The 19,320-nt window shown below is 53.9% G+C and overlaps 1 protein-coding gene across 4 annotated transcripts in view; it reads left to right on the forward strand.

Annotated features, from left to right (window-relative positions):
• The first annotated feature begins 204 nt into the window (after nt 1-204).
• Nucleotides 205-19,320, forward strand: part of Olfm1 (olfactomedin 1) — a 37,644-nt gene continuing 18,528 nt past the window's right edge. For 2 of the 4 annotated variants that reach the window (NM_001038613.1, NM_001038614.1), the window contains exons 1-2: nt 205-574; nt 15,190-15,339. In NM_001038613.1, the coding sequence (NP_001033702.1) occupies nt 509-574; nt 15,190-15,339 (216 nt within the window). In that variant the 5' untranslated portion in view covers nt 205-508. Of the gene's footprint in view, nt 575-12,800; nt 13,212-15,189; nt 15,340-19,320 lie in introns of those variants that run through there. The other 2 variants (NM_019498.2, NM_001038612.1) reach the window with 1 other exon arrangement.

Raw genomic sequence — 19,320 nt, forward strand, 5'->3', positions numbered from 1 at the left:
TTCAATTTCCCCCGCCTTTTTGATGTCACATCCTGTCCCAGCCTGCCTCCTCGCCGGCCGCCGCCCTCCCTCCTCCCTTCCCCGGGCAAGCAAGGCGCACGGGTCCCTCGGCGCCGCCCCCGCCAGCGCCCCTCACCGAGCAAACTTTTGGCACCGCTGCAGCCCGGGCGCGCCGCCGAGCTCTGCAGGGCGCGCCTCTCCGCCGAGCTCGGGCGCGCGGGGACCCGCCTGGCGCGCAGGGAAAGCAAGCGCAGCCCCCGCCCCGCCAGCCCAGCCCTGCCCGAGAGGCAGTCGCGCCGGAACCGGGACCATAAATATGCAGAGCGGAGGCTCAGCGCAGCACAGCCCGCGCGCCGCCCGCCCCGGCTGCTGAGCAGGCGCCGCCTGTGCCCGAGCCGCGGCCGGAGCCCCAGCCCCAACCCCAGCCGGGAGCGCGTTCACATCCCCGCAGCCGCCGGTCGCCAGCACCCAGGCCCCGCACGCCAGGTCGTCGGAGTGGCTGTGAGACATGCAACCGGCCCGGAAGCTCCTCAGCCTCCTGGTCCTCCTGGTGATGGGCACCGAACTCACCCAAGTACGTGTGACCAACGCCATTTTCCTCTGCCAGGGCCACCGTGAGCCGGGCAAAGTCGGGGAGCTGTCCCCAGGGTTGGGACTGAGGAGGGGACTGGAGTGCCGGCCCGCCCCGGGCTTGAGGGAGGGGTGCAGAATGATAGAGACTGGTTTCCCCCAGCTCTGTATAAGAGGGTTACAGCATCCCCTCTCCCAAGACCACCTCCCCACTCCCGAGAAGTTCAGAGGGCAAACTGGGGGCTTCCTTTCCTGGGTTTGTCATCTGGTAGGGAACACAGAGGCGACAGCCGAGCCCCTAGGCATTCTTGCCAGTGGAGGTACCTAACTCCTGCCTCCCAACACACCCCCCTCCGTGGCCCGACTGTCCCTTTGGGAACAATGCTACCCTCTGCGCGGTGGGCATGGTGCCATTAAGCCCTGGAAGGGCAGCTGCAAGGCACTCGGGTGCATTGTTGGCTGGCTGTGGAGGATTTGGGGACTGTGACCACACGCAACTAGAGACATCAGTGATGCGCTGTATGCATGTGGGAAGGCTGGAGATGCCCAGCGCTCATCTGCCCAGAACAATGTACCGACCGGAGTGTGTGTCTGAGAGGGTATTCTCCATTTTAAAATTGCAGCTTGGGAGGCTGTGCGCTCCCAGCTGGGAGGCCGCTTTGCTACTAGGGTGTTCAGGCTGGCAGGGAAGAGTCTGCCAGCTTTTGGGTTGCTCAAGAGTGACATTAAAATGCCCTTTGTGTGGTGCCACTGTGCCTTGGTCTGAGTTAAGAACACCCCCCCCCCTCGACTCTTGGCAGTCAAAAGTCCAGGATGTTGATGGGCAGCCCCCCTTTTAGTCCCAACCTCAGGTGCCTGGACCCTCCCTGCCTCCCTCTGTCCATCTCTCAGAATAAAAGAGGAAACAAAAGAGAGGAGAGACCAGAAAGCAGTTGGGAGACCACAGGCAGAAGACTCAGAGTGAGCTTCCCTTGTTCAAGGAAGCCCTTGCTGGCTTAGCTGCCTATGTCCAGGACACACAGTTCAAACTCGACCGGACAGTGGAATTTGTTGTCTCCCACTTGCCCTCTGACTCTTGCCTGGAGTTTCCTGGACCGCCATCCAGTTAGCCCTAGAGAGGGTCTTTGTGGAACTCTGGAATGGGAGTTTCCTTGGTCTGTCTGGAGAAAGCATGGAGGAGGGTGCTGACTGGGCATGGGGCATGCATGGATGGATGAACACACACACACACACACACACACACCATGCACACCACATACACCTGTGTGCCAAAAAGAGCCACACAGATCTTGCTTAGCAGAGTGCCAGCCTTACAAAGGGCAATGCCTTTTTCCATCACATCTTGGCATAAAGATAGCTGGCCCTGGGTAGTCCTGGAAGTGACTCTCCTCATAGACCCTTTAGCCCTAACAACTCCCCCTCCCCCCCCCCCTTCTGGGAACCTCTACATCTCAATTGTCCAATCGCAAGAGGCTTTTCCTTCCTAAATCCCCTACCTGTCTTTCCAAAGATCTGCTGTTATGGGGAGAAAACTTAGCTCAACTTCAGTTAGACGCTTTGTCTCTATGATGGTGTTTGCCCATTTGTCCTAACAGAGCCTTCGCTCCAGCAAGGCCCTTCAACAGACCCTGGCACACTCAGGAACCTCACCTCTGGGCTCCAGAAAGGTCTCCCTCCCTGTGAGCTGCCTTCAGGACCGTGGCCAGCTCCCGAGGCCCCAAGCCAGTGTTTAAGAGGCGATGAAGTTGTGACTTGCTTGCCTGGAAGGTTCTTTCTTAGAATCTGAGCTCTGAGGTTCCTCACCTCTCCAAACAGAGCCCCTGAAGTCTTCTTTGTAGAACCTTGCCTGGGAAGCCTGTTACCCTGACAATGATGGGATTTCAGGTCCAAATCTCATGAACCAAGAGCTCTCAAATCACCCAACCACATTGAGTCTAGGAAGGCTCAGTTCTCTCTGCCTGGGTTATGCGGTCAGGGGCCCCATTGGGATGGGGACAGGTGGCTTTCACAGTCAGTGGTGACAGCTTGAGATGGTAGGCTGGGCTGCACTGAGTCAGTTAGTCCCTTAGGATATCCATGCCTGGAAATCTGTTGTTTAATCCTACTGTGACAAGAAACACTCAGACACCTTTGGGCCTCAGAAAGTATCTGTCTTCCACTTCCATACAGGCCAGGGGAAGTGCTCCTCACAGCCACATTTGCTCTTCCACCTGCAGCCAGGCCAGGGGAAGTGCTCCTCACAGCCACAGAGGAAGTGCTCCTCATAGCCACATTTGCTTTCAGCTCTTGCAAACAGTGGGGACATAGATCCCAGGGTGGTGAGTGTAGATCGGTACAGGTGGGCATGGGAACCAGCTGGGGATAGATAGGCCAGCCCAGCCCATAACGAGGGCTGCCTGCAGGATCTCGGGAGGCAGGTGGGGGCATGGAGCACGTGCTGGGCCATCTGTTCTCCCAGCAGCTGGCTCAAGCTGGTCCATTCAATCAAATGCCAAGTACTGATTGACAGTTTGTGCCATGCAAAGCCGTAGCCCTCCTGAACTTTGTCCTCAGACAGAAGGTTGCTTGGTGTGGCTTTGTTTGGTTTTTACTAAAAAGATGACATCGGTGCTCTTTGAGGCTAGCGTCGGTGACACCATCCTGGGCCTCCCAGTGGGGCACTGGGTTGTTTATTGTAGTCCTGGGTTGGGGGCATGACTAGGGCTCCCTGGTCTCCAGGCCTACACACAGCCCACCCCAAGCCTCAGCTTAGAGAGAATCCTGATCTGTGGGAGTTAGGTAAGGGCTGGGAAGCTCTGCAGCAGTGACCTTGACCTAGGGAGGTTGTTCTTACTAGTCACACTAAGCACTGAGTCAGGCCTTCACCTCTCTGAGCCTGACCTTCTTTTTAGAAGGAAGATTAATGGGCTGACCTCATCAACTTCTCTGTTGTCTGTCCACAGCCAGCCTGTTCCATTCTTGCATCTGCTCCACTCAGTGGCCCTTTCCTGTAACAAGCCTTCCTTGGCCACCAACTGGTTGGATTTAGTCCCTTTCATATCTGAGCTTATGGTGACGCACAAATCCAAGTCCTTGTCACCGTTATTCGAGGCAATACACTTTGTGGGAAGATTTGAGGCTCTGCCATGTCATTTAACACAAGAGTGGCTTGCACCAAGTGCTCTAGCTGTCAATGGAAGAAGGGTAATATCCCAGCCGGGTGCTAGAGTCATTTCTGGGTGAGCCCAAACAGGAAGATGAGAAGGGAAAGGGGGCTGCAGAGGCTGCTGTAGACAAAGGGCCCAGAACCCTTCTCCTGTATCCCATGCTCCGGTGACTGCTGGGGGCCAGCTCCGCATTAGCCATCACACCCAGCTCGGCATGACTTTCACTAGCAATCCAGTGTCCCTGATATACTCATGAGGCCAGAGCTGTAAATGCTTAGAGAGCTTTCCCTCATGCCTACTACTACCGTGCTTGTTGCTCCATTTCTGTCTTTATTGAGTGACTGCTGTGTACTTGATCCTGGAGTCTGGTGGGCTGTCACTGTAGGTGCTTGCAGATATAACAAGCCCTGGGCCACACAGGGCACTTGGCCATACCTGGGTAGTTCTGTGGATGGGACTTGTAGAAACACAGCAGGCGATGTTAACTTCATCTCCCAGAATCCCAGGAAGCCTGCATCATGGGAGCTCCATGGACACCTTGCTCATCTCCCCAGCCCTCCCCTCACCCCAGCCTATCTGTCTTGGTCACACAGACTGTGTGATAAGGGTAACAGGGAGCCAGGTGGGTCTGGGCTCTTTTCCTACAGTATCTCAGAACTCACTCTTTGTACTACTCAGGGGTAGGTGATAGCTCTGAACACAAGTGCCCAGCTCCTAAGACACAGCACTCAGATACATGGGCCTACCTTGCTAAAAGAGAGGCTGGAGAACATGGGGGCAGGGGAGATGGACAGAGTGCTGTAAACCCCTCTCACACACAGCAATTTGCTTCCTGTTCCCACTTCAGCCCTCCACAATCAAAAGCTAGTTAGTGGTTGTCTACCTTGGGTAACATTTACTATTAAAGTTATCAGGTCCTGTAATCAGTATTAGCATCACCACATAAGGTGATACAAAACTAATTACCAGCTACACTGAATTAGATGCTCGAGGAACTGTGAGCCTGAACTGGCCTGATGAGGAGAGAAGCAGCTTGCAGCCTTGAGAGAGGGTGTGGGTGCTGTTTCTGTGAAACTGGCAGAGACCAGGAGCCACTGGCTAGTTCCACCTCCGGGTGACCTAAGTTAGCACTGAAGTCCAACAGAGGGTGTGAAATGGGAAGTAAGACCTCCCCCTCCCCCTTTACTCTTTTTCACATTGTTGCAGCTAGAGAAGCTCCCAGGGGCTCAGGGTATGGGTAGATCAGCCATTGCTGAGGGCTAACACAGTCTGGGTCATCCTTCCATCGGGCATAAATGGGGGGGGTGGGGGCTGAGCTTTTCATACCACAGTGTCCCTATGACCTGGGGTTGTCCTTGTTCTTAAAATGAGGACACTGAGGTTCAGCACCAGCTCTGTCTGACACCCGAAATTCAGGTGTCTGCTAAAACAGAGAGAAAAATAGACAGCTCTGTGTCATGAAGCACCTGAGAGAGAAGGTGTCTGCTGTGTCCCCAGGTCACACCAACCTCTGTGGTGCAGAGCTGTGGGTGTAGCTGTAGGACAAGATGCTGACATTCAAGGGGAAGCAATGAAAGGGACAGATGCAGGGTCTGAATGCCATGGTCAGGGTTTCTGCCCTCCCATAAGGCTCAGCCCTCAGTGGGTCCTCTCGTCTGCCGAGACCCAGGGACATCTGATAATGCATGCTGGGGCTCCTTGCCTCAGTCTCATAGCAATGCCAGGGGTTGCATGAGAGTCCGGAGCTTCTTTAGCATTTGTGCAGAATCTTGAGCTCCTAGGAGCCTCACGTAGAACCTAGCCATGTGGAACAGATATCACCTATGTGCAGGTCTCTAGAATCACCCAATCTCTGTGTGGGTGTGGCCTCATCACTTGCAAGATCTGTGCAGTTTGTGCAGTGCAGGGATAACCTGGGCCTCCTCAGAGGGATCAGCAACGTCCGTGTGACCACCCGGGAATACATGTTCTACCTAGACCATCTTCTGTTCTCTGTCCCTGGGTTAAAGCTCGAGGCCACAGCTCAGGTGACAGCTGGTGAGAGTGGTTTCTTGACAGAAATGAACACAGCTATCTCTTGCTCTACAGAACTGGCATCCCAAAATATAGCTCGGTTGGTGGTGTACTTGCCTGGCATGCACGGAAGCCCTTCTGAGTTCTGCCCTTGGTACCACTTAGACCTGAGCTTGGTGGAGGACACCTGAGAAGGAGTAGAGGCTGTAGGCTCCAAAGCTTGGTGTCAGCTGCATAGTGAGTCAGTCTAGGATACCCAAGACCTCATCCCAAAATAAAGTCTGAAGCCAGGTGTGGTGGCTTATGCCTATAATCCCAGTATTTAGGAGGCTGAGGCAGAAGGATCGCCTTGAGTTTGAGGCTTGGGCTACAGAATAAGACCCTTTCTCTATAACACACTTAACACACCAAACACACACACACACACACACACACACACACACGGGGCGGGGGATGCTGATTCCTTAGCATCTCTAATTAGTTGCCCAGTAGTGACCGTACTTACCTAAAACAATTCTATCCAACCCTGTGGTCTGAGTGGACATCTCACCCCTGAGGACTTACATTCCTGCTCAGAGCTGCCCCTGGGATACAGACTGGCTCTCCTGCAGGCTCTGAGAAGGGAACAGTCCACTGGCTGTGAATGATACCTGGTGGTATCTGAGGGTCAAAGGGAGAACACGGGTGTGGTTCTCAGTGCATCTCAGGGCACTTGGTTACATTTAGACAGCATAGCAGAACTGAAAGAAATGGACAGAGGCTTTTCCAGCAATTGTGCCTTTAGTATGTGAGTCTTTATACCCAGCCACCCACCCATCACATGGCTGCCCCTGCTCTATTACATGGTACTGCCTGGCCTGGGTCTATTCTTGTGATTCAGATGTGTGTGGCAGTCACAGAGAAGGCTTGACTAATGTCCTGTGCCTATCGGGGGCATAGAAACTCATAGGCAGGAGTTTTTTTCCAAAGATAGCAGAATCTTTGTTAGAGGTAGCAGAGAATCTCCATAGCTCAGCTCTGGCTCTGTAGCGGAGGGCTGTCATGTAGCAGAGGGGACAGGGTTCAGAGAAAGTCTAGCTTGGCAAGCAGGAGCTTGGTCTCCAGAGTCTGACAGCATCAGGGTCGGCTGCTGAGCACCTATGACATCTCGATATTCCTCCACTCCCTGCTGGTCACCCCCAGTCAACGTGTTGTCTCTAATCACGCATAGTTTAATTCACATCTAGGTCAGGTGCTGCCGCCAGAGAAGTCAACCCATCCTCAGCTATGGCAACTCCTCTCTCCTGGGAAGGAGGCAATGGAGTCTTTATAGCTCCCGGAAACTGCAGGTTAGCCTCAAGGGAAAGGTGTCCACTGGGAGGTGCCACTCCCGGGGTTTGACTCCAGTTCTACCGGACAGTTCCGGGTATGTGGGCTGAGCCTTCCCACAGACTTTAGTGAGAGAGGCTGGAGAGAGGCAGAGGCACTGCTAAGACCCAAGAGACCCAAGGAGCAGCATGGCAGTCCGCTCTCTGGATGAACAGAGAGCAAGCGCACACCTAATGAGCCAGAAATAGAGAAGATCAGGTATCAGTGGGGGACACTATTTTAGGGACAGCTGAGGGCCGTGGAGTCTTTTGCTAGGAGGGTGTGGCACTTGGTCACTGGGAGATGAATAGTTGGGACAAACCTCAGGTCTCTGGATTAGCTGTCTTGCTAGCTCTACTGATAAATTCCAAACTCAATGGCTCCTGGTGGCTGCCATGTGATTCTTGCCACTGGACCTGAAACCTCTACCTTCTCACTCAAGGCCACAGGGAAGGACAGCCCCTCTCTCTGTCACTTCCATGATATAGGCAGAGAGAAGGGCACCAAGATGCAAGTAGCCCCCCAGGGCTGCTCAGAGAGGCCAGAAATGGCAGTCATGTACCTTTGGCCTATGGGTGGTCCAGAGTGCGAGGAGCCAGGCTGAGGTGGGGAGCACAGCTCTATCCATCCGTGCTCCCAAAGCCCTGTGCTTCTGTAGGACGCACATGGGCTCATGTGGGAGATGTATGACCTGGCTACCTATGGGGCCTTTTGTGGCTGCTGAAAGAATGTCCTGGGATAAATACGATCATTTTCCTATTTCCAGAATTTCTGTCTGTCTCAGAGAAAGATGAGAAGGACAGGGACAGGGAAGAAGGAGCTCCCCACGTAGGGACACTTCTGTCAGTCTCTTGGCCCTGTCTGTCTGTCTGTCTGTCTGTCATCCCTCTACCTCTGTCCCTCTCTGTCTGCCATCCCTCTGTCTCTGTCCCTCTGTCCCTGTCCTTCTCTGTTTGTCTGCCATCCCTCTGTCTCTGTCCCTCTCTGTCTCCATCCCTCTCAATATGCCTCTTTGCCTCTATCTTCCTTTTCTGTGTTCAATGTCTATCTATCCCCGTCTGTTTGTCTATCTCTGTATTTCTCTGTGTCTTTATTTTAGCCCCTCCATTTCAGTCTCTTCTTGTCTCTGTTACTCTTCTGTCTCTTCCTCTCTCTCTCTCTCTCTCTCTCTCTCTCTCTCTCCCACCTCCCTTTTCTCTCCTTCCTTTCAATTGTTTTCTTTCCCTCTTTTCTTTCCCCTCTCCTGTTCTTCTTAAACTATCTGGAAATAGGCCACACGGACATTGTTATACTTCACCCTGTCATCCAGCCTTGGTCTTGTGGCACAATCCTTTGCTAAGGAACATCAAGAACTGAACTAGAAACGGCTTCCCTCTAGGTGGTCCTAGGTGCTGGCCCTGACACCTGAGCAGGCTCCTGCCCTGGGACCTCCATTCTCGGGATGAGGTAGTGCTAGTGTACTGCAAACGCCTATCTTTCATGGTCCTGTCATTGCCAGGTAATTCCTTAGTGTCCCTCATCCTCTGCATAGCAAGTGCTAGCCCCTGGCAGGAGGGACGTGTCTGGGCAAGTGTCCTACACCAGCTTGTAGACTTGGCCCTCATTTTCAGAGCTGAGGAACTCAGGCGATGGAGGGAGGTCAGTGTTCTTGTTTCTTGGTTGTTGATACAACTGTGCAAATTCTAAGCCAAGACTGGTAAGGAGAAGGCATGAGACTAGAGATCTGGCAGTGTGACTCATCACAGGGAACAGAACCCCAGGCCTTCTGAGACCGTACCAGCTACAAGAGCAGGAGCTGCAGAGAGCTCTGACTGATTCCCAGGGACATCAGGATGAGAGTTGTGTGGGTTACAGAAGACTGGTCTTGAATAACCAGGGGCAGGGGCACTACCACGCTCATGGTCTCTGCCCTGAGAATGGGCTGTCTCTCCACACTGTCTGGGCCAAATCTGCTCATCTTCCAAAGGCAAGCAGCTCATGTGCAGGCAGGGCTGGGGGTAGCACTCCCCTGTAAGCTTCTGAGAGGACCCATTCTGTAACATCCTGGATGGCAAATCTGTAGGACTGTCTGGGCACAGCACCTACTCCGTCACTAGGATGATTATTCAGTGGCAAATGTGGGCTAGCCCCCGCTTCAAAGAAAATCAGGTAGAGATTGGGGCTTGAGTTTGGATGCTTTAATGTAAATGCCTGTATTCTTCCACAATCCAAGGATCACTTCTGGAAGTTCTGTGTAGAACACTAAATCAAATGGCACTTAACGCCAACTCTTTCAGATGTCCTTCACAAATGCCTTAGGGACAGTAGACCCTCCTGCCAAATCTGTAAAAAGACTGAGTAGGACTTTGCTTTGGGCCTGGAAGAGTAGGCAGAAATTAGCTTGAGCCTCTCAGCCCAGGTGAAGTCAGAGCAACTTGGTACAGGTGAGAGAGGCTAGGGTACAGTTGGAGAGATTGGAATACAGGTGAAGAGGTTCAGGTGCAGGTGGAGAGGCTCAGGTGCAGGTGGAGAGGCTCAGGTGCAGGTGGAGAGGCTCAGGTGCAGGTGGAGAGGCTCAGGTGCAGGTGGAGAGGCTCAGGTGCAGGTGGAGAGGCTCAGGTGCAGATGGAGAGGCTCAGGTGCAGGTGGAGAGGCTCAGGTGCAGGTGGAGAGGCTCAGGTGCAGGTGGAGAGGCTCAGATGCAGATGGAGAGGCTCAGATGCAGGTGGAGAGGTTCAAATTCAGGTAAGGGAGACTCAGGTGTTGATAAAGGTGGAGACACACAGGAGCAGGTGGAGCAGGAGGACTCAGGTATAAGTCAAGAGGCTCAATTTACATGAGAGGGGCTCAGGTATGGATGCAAGTGGAGAGGTTCAGGTACATGTGGAAAGACACAAATGCAGGTGCAAGTCGAGAGACCTGGATTCAAGTTAGAGGCTCAGGTGTGGCTGCAGGTGTACAGGCTTCGGGGGTGGGGGTGGGGTGGAAAAACTTGAGCTAGAGCTGAAAGGGCAATTCTGTATTCACTGTACACCTCTGTTCCAATCGCATTAGGAAATGATCAGATGTGTGTTTCTTCAGTTCTCTGTCAATTTAGACACATTCTGAGGTGACCAGTTTCGACAAGCATCAGTGTGGGTAGGGTTAGAATTTCCTTCCACCTGGCCTACTGATTGCCCTTCGATGTCAGCTTGGTTCTCAACAGCCAGTTCCACTCTGAGGCATTCTATGTGAGTTGATCAACTACGTTGAGTGCTTCTAATCCATTTCTTAGGGAAGCCTTGAACCTCTGGCTCCCTACATAGGCTTAGAAGAAGTATGAGCTGGAGGTCAAATCTTTGTCATTCCACAGTGACCTGTTGAGGTGAGGGTGGGAGACAGTTCCTGGCCAGTGGTACGAAAGGCTACCTACTTGTTCCTGGGACTACTTGACCAGACCAAAGCTTCACTGTTTCAAACTCTGAATTCCATTTCCTTTCAAAAGCCCAGCTAAGTTAAACTCCTCCAATTCAGGGCAGCAATTGTGGATCCTGTGGAAATCACTCACCTAACACAGAGTCAGGAACTCTTTGAAACCACTATAGTTATATGGATATATGGCTATATCTATATGGTTATAAATCCCCACCTCTCTCCTTATGAGGAAATACTTGCATTGCTTGTGATATTTGACTGACAGCAGCTCCAGAGGTGTGTCAGAGGGCTCAGGGTCATCACACCTTATATCAAAGCCCAGCTCCGCAGCCTGCCTTGCACAGGTTGCTGGCTGAACCCATATTTATCATTTGAAAAGGTGACAATGACTGTCACCAGAGCAGGCCAGTCTTATTCCTACGCTCTTAACACATCACAGGAGAAAGCTACTATCGTCAAGCCCATTTTAAAAATGAGAGAGCTGAGTCTCAATAAAGCTCATTAGCTAGGTCACTGTCTCATACAAGTTCATAGCAGAGCTCCCCTTGACCCCAAGGTCACTTGACCTCTGGGAGGGACTTCTGCCCATTAGAGAGCAGGAAAGGTTTAATGGTGCTTGGCCATGGAGTGTGCCTAACAAAGACAGTTATGGTCTCTATGCTGCATCTGACACAGAGCTTAGAGCATGTTGCACTGTGTATCTTGCACTAAGTAGGAATTCAATAAAAGGTATGACTCCTGAGACGCCTTGAGAACTTTGAGGACTGTACTGGGCTGGATTTGAAATTGTTGATAAACATTAAGCGCTCCTTACCTTTGTGTAGTAGGAAGCAAGTGAGTAGACACAGCCACGGCCCTGATTCTGTTCAGAAAATGCCTGGCAGAGGATGTAGGGCAGAGAGCCTTGCATCTCCGGCTGCTGCATCCAGCAGGACCACTGGGTGTGACTGGACTGCAGTACCAGATTTCACGGAGAGATGGCGCCCTTCCCTAACAGTTGTAATTCGCTGGCATCTGACCCAAACTGGAGGCACCAATGAATGCCATGCATTAACCAGAGAAACAACTCCAATTGACTTCTTGAGCCAGCAGGGCTCACGCCCAGCACTCGGGCCAGGGTCATCTTGGCTGTTGACGTTTTCTCTGCAAATGAGGACTGAACACAGAGAGACAAGCCCCCGGAAGATGTCATATCCCTCTTGGCAGACCCCAGGAGGCCTGCCTTTGTTCTGACATCTCTTCCTGGTCTATAATTGACCAGGTGGGAAAGAGCGCAGGGGTAGGGGGCTGCGAATAGGCTGGCTTTCCCTGCCCGGGACTGGAACAACTTGGAGGAATGCCTGCAGAAACTGGCTTTCCTCAGCTTAGAGGGCTTGCTTCAAAGTCAAAAGCACTATGAAGTTGTGTTTGCCGGCTGTTCTGTTTTGCTGAGACTTACAAGTCTTGGCACAGATACTGCTGAAGCTTGCCTGGCCCTGATCTGGGTCCCTGCGAGGGACCCCTGTCCATCTAAGCCTACAGCATAGACGCCAGATACTCTAACCCCGCCCCTCCCCGCCCCCCGTGCATGTACCATACCCCACAATCATGGGTGTGGCCCCTCTAGTTCCTCCTGAGCCCTATGCTTCCAGCAGCTCCTGACGGTAGGTTGGCACACTCTCTCTCCTTCATCCTCTACTGTGCACAGCAGGCATACCGCCCCCCTCCAGTCCCTCTCTGTTTAAACCTGCTCCCACAAGCCCAGGGTGTTCCCCCGCTAGGACTTCCAACTGTCCCCTCCTTCTGAGGTAGTTGTCCAAGGTTCCCAGCAGTGTCTCTCACTTTGTAGCTACCTCTTTACTCCTGCGCTGACACTGGAGACTCCACCCAAGCTACTCTTTCCTGCTGGGGCTCAGGAGACACCCCAAACTGACTGGACTTAGTCCACCAGGGAAGGCAAGCCCAGCAGCAGGGGAGGAGACCCTTGACCACAAGCAGGCCGGGCCTGGGCGAGACAAAACCGTGAGGGTGACCGAGAGAGCTGGGCGAGGGGGTGTTCTGTGGATGGGTGCCATGCGAGATTCTTGAGGTTTTATATTTTTTTTTTACGATTTGTGGCGGCGTTTTATCCGTCCTCCTGGGTGACCCTAACTCTTCGGCCGACCGGTTTGCAGACCTCGCTGCCTGCAGCCAGGGGGCGTCGCGGAGCCGGAGCTCGGAGGAAAAATCCACCCATTTCCTGGGCAGATTGCGTCGGCCGCCGCCCGGCCTTGTCCCCGCCCCCCGGCCGCGGCCCCCGCGCACAGCCCGCGCCGCGCTCAGAACCCGGTGGCCCTTCTCGAGAGCGGAGCGCGCGGGGACGCTGCAGCGGCGGGCAGCGCGGGCAGGCAGCGCGCGCCGGGCAGGGCCGCCTGGTCACCTCCCGGCGCCGGGGCGGCGCGGCGATGGCCAGTGCGCACAGGGAGGCAGAGACCGGCGGGCGGCGGCGGGCAGAGGGGGCGCGGGGACGCGGCCGGGCGCCCCTGCCCGCCGTGGTGCCCGCCGCCTGAGGCTGCCCGGGGCGCGGGAGCCGGCGCCGGCGCGGCGCGGGCGCAGGAGGCCACTCGAGGCGCGATGTCGGTGCCGCTGCTGAAGATCGGGGTCGTGCTAAGCACCATGGCCATGATCACCAACTGGATGTCCCAGACGCTGCCCTCGCTGGTGGGCCTCAATACCACCCGGCTTTCGGCCGCCAGCGGCGGGACGCTGGACCGCAGCACCGGCGTAAGTGCGCCCGCCTTGAGCCCTCGCGGCCCCTCCTCCCTCCTGCCTCCTCTCGGGTCGAGCCCCGGGCTGGCCCGGCGGTGCGGCACAGGATGGGGTCACCCTGGGAGGGAGGGTTACAAGGGCCGGGGTCACGAGCCCACCCTCTGCCCTGCAGCCAAGCAGTGCCTTCAGCTGCGGCCGCCACTCGCACTCTGGCGTTTCGGGGCGATGCTTTTTGCTCCCAGTCCCCCGGAGGGGCTTGAGGACACCTGCTTTGGTGATGGTGGGAGGGGTTCAAAGTCCAGAGTCCTCGTTCACTAATATTAGAAAATCTTTCTTTGCAAAGCTTAGGAAACTGAAGCTAGGGACTTGGGGACTTAGCCAAGGTCACTCAGCAAGTAAGGGGTGGAGGTGCTGCTTAAAACCCTTTGTGGGCTAGGTCCAGCCAGGACTCAGCTCGCCCTACTTTGTAAAAGACGGACTGGACCAGTGCAGAGTGGGGCCCAAGGCAAAAGACCAGAGCTTGTGATCTCACCTGAGCCCCCCAAATCCCAAGGGACCCTTCCGGTCTCATCTCGGTTGGAAGATCTCAGCGTGCACTCTGGAGGAGGTTGAGAGGAGCTGGGCGGGACCCAGCTGCCGATCTGTCTTCACCCACCCCTCTCTACTGGCCTCTGACACGGAAATCGAATCTCCATGTCATCGGCAGCCTGCGGATGGGGAGCTATGGCTGGGGGTTGGGTGGAGGGTCTGGATAAGGCTGACTTCCATGATAGATGGAGCAGGCTGAGCAGAGACCACCCTTAAGTCAGGGGCCACTGGAAAGGGACCCTGGCATAACCTTCTCAGTGGAAAGGACAGGTGAGGGACCATTCTCCTCCAGTTTGATCCCAAGAGCTGGGTGGTGTGACCCACCACCACCACCACCACCATCTATCACTCTTGTAGGGTCTGCCTCTCCTGTTGTTTTAAAAAGAGTTTTCCTAGTGCCCTGGTACTGGGAGTGGTGTCCCACTCCTTAAATCCCAGAGGCAGGTGGGTCTCTGTGAGTTTGAGGCCAGCCTGGTCTACAGAGTGAGTTCCCTGACATTCAGAGCTGCGTAATGAGACTCTGTCTCAAAAAAAAAAAAAAAAAAAAAAAAGCCAAACAAAAATATCACCATGAGTTTCCCTGATAAGGATTTTGGATGCTTGTGTCCTAAGCTGGATGAATGAAATGAAGTATAGCACTACCTGCTTCTCTGCCTTCTTCCCATCCTTATCTAAAAATAGCAGGGAAGTGCAGGATGCCAGGGAAGGGCTTGGAGACTGGGTAGGCTGCAGTGGCTGGAGGGCAGGGGTCATGGTGGTGTGTATGCAGGAGCCTTGGTGGCTTCTGCCCCTGCTGTGTATCTGAAGGTCAGGGTCATGGGTGGTATAGAAGGCCTGCAAGGTGAATCCAGCCACTCAGTTCTGGGTCCTTGGTGGTCTTTGGGCAAACCCTCAGGATTGAGGTTAAGGGTGACCCTTACACAATATATTTGTTGACATCCACCAAATGGCTAGTGCGTGGGGGAGCTTCATGGAGTTGGAAATCAACATCTGAGCCAGGCTGCTTTTGTTCGGGAGACAACACAGCTCTAGGGTTGCTGCTCTCAGTTCTTAGGTGCCGACTCAGGACTCATAACAATTGTGCTTGTCTCCAAGTGTTAGGGAACAGGAGCTCAAGGCTCGTCAGCATCTTGCTGGAAGAAGAGGGTATCTGATTCCCTAAGCCATTAGCTACTGGTTTCTTATATGGCCCCCTCACCCAACCTAGTGCATCGGCGGCCCCTCCCACCTCCCCCGGCATTAATTTGGTTAGAGGTCAAAACTCTGAGCACCCAGGGTTGAACATGCATTTTAAGGCACTGTTCCTCTCCAATTCTTTGAGACCTCAGCACCTGGGTACAGGTCTCCCTCATCCTCACATTCTCTCTTTCTCTCCTCGTGCCCTTCCCTGCCTGCCCTTCTCCAGGTGTTGCCCACCAACCCCGAGGAGAGCTGGCAGGTGTACAGCTCTGCCCAGGACAGTGAGGGCAGGTGTATCTGCACAGTGGTCGCCCCCCAGCAGACCATGTGTTCGCGGGATGCCCGCACAAAACAGCTGAGGCAGCTACTGGAGAAGGTGAGTCCGTGCAAGGGGTTGATGTGTGAGTTTGCACATGCAGAGTGCAGTGTGGCGGCCTGAGGCTTGGCTGGGCCTTCACTGGCATGGCCCACGCTCTAAACATTTGTGACTGAATGAATGGGCAGATGACCGAGTGGCTAGGAGAATGGAGAGAGGACAAGGGTGGCCCTGGTTGGGAGATGAGTACACCTGCTTCCTGGGCTCTGAGGGCTCTAGGAAGGAGCTTGTTGGGAAAGCCAGAAGCATGGCTCTCCTTCGTCACATGCCATCTCTCCTCTGAGCAATGCTCAGGGTCTGGTCCAAAGGCTCCACAATGCTGCCAGGGAAACGGTGGGTTCCTGATATATGGCACACAGGCTGTCCGTGGGGATGTCTCCGTCCCACCTGCCAAGTCCCCCCTGCCCGCATGGATGCTCCTAGTGGTTGCTTCCTAACAAGAGGGCAGCGATGTTTCTATGCACACATTCTGAGTCTTGTCTCACTTCATTGTCACAAGACCTGAGCACAGCTGGTGGCACTGGTCACTCCTCAGTTTGATGTCCCCAGGCTACACAGCTGGTTGGAAAGGGAGATGGTTCTAATCACTGAACCAGTATCTTCCTATTGGGATTCTGTTTCTTGCCAAGAGTACCTATAGGCTGCCCCCAGGGACCCCAGATTCTGCAGCTGACTTCACTATTACAGGTCCCTGGAGTGCTACCATGGGGAAAAGGGAAAATGAGGGGCTGTTCCGCCCTGCCCAACTCCCTCTCCCAAGAAAAGATGCCTCCAGGCATGAACCCTTCCTACTCAGAGACAGTGGATCACGTATCACGCATACACACACACACCCCAGAAAGCTGGGCTTTCCCTACTGATTGGCTTTGGACTTTTCAAGCCCTCACCTGTGTGAGATCTGCAGGGGCGAGGCATCCTCTGTAAACTTGAAGAGAAGCCCTGGGAACAGAAATCATCTTTGCAAAGGCAGAATGGCTTTGGAGCCCAGCCTGATCCCTGCCAGGCCTCAGCCTTCCCAGCTGTAGCTGGGCTACAGCTGGGCTCCAATACCTTGGGCAGACTCAGCTGCTAAGGCAGGAAGCGCCTGGGCATTGAGATGACTCTCAGGTTGTTGCCAGTCCCTGTGTGGGAGCGACCTGGGACCTTATTTCCATCATGGTACCTGTGAGTCTGCCCCCCCCCCAAAGGGGTGGAGCGTGTGTTGGTGTCTTGGCCTGTTTTGCCACCTTTAGCCACCAGAGTAAATAGCTTGAAAAGAGTTCAAGTAAAATATATTTAACAGATCCTGCGGACATTTATTTACACCAAACTAGACAGGAGCCTAATTGAGCCTTTAATTATTCAGAACTGTAGCAAAGGGGCGGGGCTGGAGGTACTGAGGCCCAAGCCAAGGGACCCTGGGAGAAGGGCTAAGCTGGGAAATGGTTCCAGAAAGCTCTGGGGGCTCCTGAGAATGAGGCCGCACGGCTTTTCTCTCTGCCTATGCAGGCCACAGTTTTGCTGCTTAAAAATTTAAAGCCCCATTTCACGCCGCGCAGACTCTATTTTGGGAGGGCCTGCGCAATGGCTGGAAAGAGGCGCTTCATTTACTGTGCCTGCCAGCATTGATGAGCCAAGCCTGCTCCCCATTCGTGCGCTAAGGCTGGGCCTGGTCAGCACTCCTCCTTTTTCTTCTACTCTTCCCTGCCTGTGGGGCGGGGCCCGGCCTGGCACCTGCCATCTCAGGCAACAGCAGAGAAGGCTCTGGATTCCTTGGGTCTCTTTGCACCCTGGGACCCGTTGTGCATTGCCACCACCAGACTTCCTGTTAGATCCACTTGGTTACACAGCAGGTCAGGTCCCAGGCCCTAAAGTCTCCAGTTTGGTCCAACCAGAGTCATTCCTGAGGATCGTATCGGCATGCTGGAGCAGCTCCTCCAGGGGCTGATGGCAGAGGAGGAGATGAGGCTGGCACCAGGATGGAACTGTGTCCTCTGAAGAACACAGGTTCTGGGTCCGAGGGCAGAGGCTCTGTAGTGCCAGACCTTGAGCTGGCTGTGTGATGAGACCAAGTTTCTTAACTTGTGAGTTGGCATAACTGTGTTGGCACGTGGGACTCAGCTGGCTCACCCCCCAGGGTTTTATGAAGATCAAGTGAGATAAATAACATAGCTGGCTCAGGCCGGTGCTTACTTGAGCAATAAACATCAGCAATTAGTCATTCCCAGATAGGGGGCAGGTGTGCGGCTGCTGTGTCTGTCCCCTCCCCCACTTCATGGCACCTGCTGTCACAGTGGCTAAGACTATCCCATGACCTTGTGCCCTTGAACGTGCCAGTTGACTCCTGGAGACACTGCTGGAAGCAGGAGTGTGGGGAAGTGGGTGTCCCCAGAGGGTTAAGATATGGATGTCACCCATGTTCTGTTATGGGAGACTTAGCTGGATGGTCAGCCAGAATATGGGGTCAGACTTTGATTTCTCTTAAAGCATCCAAGCTGTTTGACGTCTTTAAGGTTGTTGTTGTTGTTGTTGTTGTGTTGTTTTTGTTTATGTTAAGGCTAATCTTTACATTTGAAAATTCGATAAAAGCATTGGTCCCTGGTGGAAGGACAAAAATCTCCCAGCCACACTGTGCGCTCTTGTGTGTTGGACTGAGCCCCTTCCCACACTAAGCCCTGCCCACTATTTGACTTGCTGACTTTTGAGCTCTGTTTTTGTTGTCGGTGTCAAATCTCCAAGGAAGAGACTAGGAAGAGGCCTTAAGTGGAGATGGCCAGGCAGGCTCCACTGCTCTCCTGCACAGGTCTCCTTATGCTGGATTCAGGATCCTTCACACCCACCCCACCCCCCCAAAGTGCCAAAGAGGCGGTGGTGTTCCCAAGTCATTTAGTGTCCTTTGAGTTCATCCCAGAAGACTCCTTGGGGGCAGTGGTATTTGGGCTGAGCCTCAAAGGGTGGACAAGAGCAAAGGACCTCTTTTCCCACACGAGCACTGCAGCCATTCAGAGGGGCATCAAGCAGCCAGAGAGGCCAGCCAGCAAGAGCAGCTCGATTTGAGCGTCTAAGAAAAGGAAGCAGAGCATCAGGAGGCCCTTGCTAGGCTGTTCTGTACATTGAAACGTGAAGGTTTCAACGTGTGTTGCCTTCAGGCCCTAGCATCCCGTCTGGTTTTTAAGTGCTGAGATGGGTGGTATCTTTCTCCCTTGGCTAGTGAGAAGGCTTCTAGTCTCTCGTCCCATTTTACTTCACTTACTACTGGTGTGAAGGATTTGTAGTGGGAGACGAGAACCCTCCCCACCCTGTTCTGGCCACTGTGCAGTGAAGCTACGCCTCTCTCTACCCCGAGGACTTTGTTCCTAGGAGGGGATCTTTTTCAAATCCAAAAAGGAAAAAAAAAAGTCAGCAAGCAGACCCGCCATTCAGGAAGCACCTTCCTTGCTAGTAATTGGATTAGATTCTGAGAAAATGACCCAACCCACTGCGGCATCCTCAGCGCCTTGGCATCCCCGCCCCCCCTCGCCCCTGGTGAGCATACATTCTCACATAAGCCATAACCAGTTTCCTGAAAATGAAATGTGCTGGCAGGTGGCCGCACCAAAACTGTTTTTCTTTGACGCTCTCTGGAATCGTGCTGAATAATAGAGTCCCATCTTGAGGCTACACTCCATTCAACAATGCCCGGAAGGATGTAAAACAGCGATTCTTCATTTGCTGGGTGATTGATTCCTGACTCGGCGTTCTGAATGTGCGTGTTTGCCGAGCAGTCATCTGCCTATGATATTGTGGGGGTGATGGATGGTGTGTGTGGTGGGGGAAAGGCTCGGCACAGAGCCTGGAGCGGCTCTCTATCCCTTCCTTCCACACCAACGCTGTCAGCAAGGACACTCCAGGAGACTGGCGGGGAGGGAATTTACACCTCAGGGCGGGCGGGCTTGGCATTGCTCTGGGTTCATCTCTTGCTGTGTGTACTTGCCTAATGCTGCCAGTCACTCCCAACAAAGA

Source organism: Mus musculus, chromosome 2 (genome assembly GCF_000001635.26).
Source record: "Mus musculus strain C57BL/6J chromosome 2, GRCm38.p6 C57BL/6J".
NCBI classification, from domain to species: domain Eukaryota; kingdom Metazoa; phylum Chordata; class Mammalia; order Rodentia; family Muridae; genus Mus; species Mus musculus.